Below are 1,072 nucleotides of genomic sequence, written 5' to 3' on the forward strand. Positions count from 1 at the left end.
GCCCCCAAGAAGACCCCCGTGTCGTGGATGTGTGCCCAAGTGCCCAAGCCCCAGGTAATTAGGTCATCGCTTGTGGTTCTGGCAACTTCGCGAAACGCACAAAACGCAAAAACCAACTGCGACAGCAGAAAACTTTGATGGAATATGACAATGCGCCGAGAATGTCGTTCCCCCAGAATATGCATTTTCTCCTCCGCCTCTTTCTTATGGGGAAAGAGTCACACTTTTCCTTGATTTAGTGTCAAGCAAAAGCAATCTTTAAGATACTATTTAGACCCACTTAGTTATGATAGCAGCTGGATAAGCAATAGACTTATTGGGACGCCAAAAACTAAGCCAGGAGTCAGGCGGCCTTCTCCTGCCTGCGTGGTCGGTCCGTAGGGCAGTTTATCACAGTCCTCTCCACTGCCCTCATCAAATCCCTCCAAAACGACTTCACCAATCTCATTGTCGTCGAATATTTCCTCTTCCTCTGTTTTTGGCTTTGGGAGAAGGCCCTCCATCTCCGGCGGTTCATCATACCCGCTCGACAGCAAATCTGATGGGACTTCCAAGGACATTTGCTGGGGAGCGGGCACAGGAACCGCATGAGCAACAGCCAAGCTCAAAACCTAGGAATTTGGGGGGTTGTCCAGTACAAGATATATCTTTCAACATGCAAGTTATCTTACAATCAAGAGGCATCCTAAGACCAAAAATACTCCATAATTTATTTTCATTTCCACCAAAAAAAAAAAACGATAATTTTGATAACTCCGCCGAAATAATGACAACTAGAAAGGGAATAGTTGATTGGGCAAAACCTTTAATGATCTTTAAGTGGAACATGTAGACCCTAAAAGTTATCCTTTGAGTCCAGAAGACAGGTGTAAATAGTGGATCTTGTTCCGGTGCTCATGCTTTTGGGATTGGGCTCGTACTTGTAAAGGGGTTCCTGATCATCGCGGTATCGAACCGCCTTGTATTTCTGGCCCATACCCTTTGTAAATGGGGTGTCCGTATACCGGTTGCCGTAAGTCACCTATCACTCACCTATCGTAGACCCAGTTTCGCTTCAATCTGTCTCTATGAG

At 45.9% G+C, this 1,072-nt stretch overlaps 1 protein-coding gene across 1 annotated transcript; it reads right to left on the reverse strand.

The window, feature by feature from the left end:
* Positions 1–284: 284 nt before the first annotated feature.
* LOC108109347 lies at positions 285–719 on the reverse strand. Its single transcript, XM_041818310.1, has 2 exons — positions 672–719; positions 285–611 (listed from the first exon to the last, which is right to left on the reverse strand). Exons 1-2 carry the CDS (start codon positions 717–719, stop codon positions 285–287), a joined length of 375 nt encoding a protein of 124 aa, XP_041674244.1.
* Between the last annotated feature and the right edge of the window lie 353 nt (positions 720–1,072).

The sequence above is a fragment of the Drosophila eugracilis genome, unplaced genomic scaffold (assembly GCF_018153835.1).
Source record: "Drosophila eugracilis isolate 14026-0451.02 unplaced genomic scaffold, ASM1815383v1 contig_1101, whole genome shotgun sequence".
Lineage (NCBI taxonomy): Eukaryota > Metazoa > Arthropoda > Insecta > Diptera > Drosophilidae > Drosophila > Drosophila eugracilis.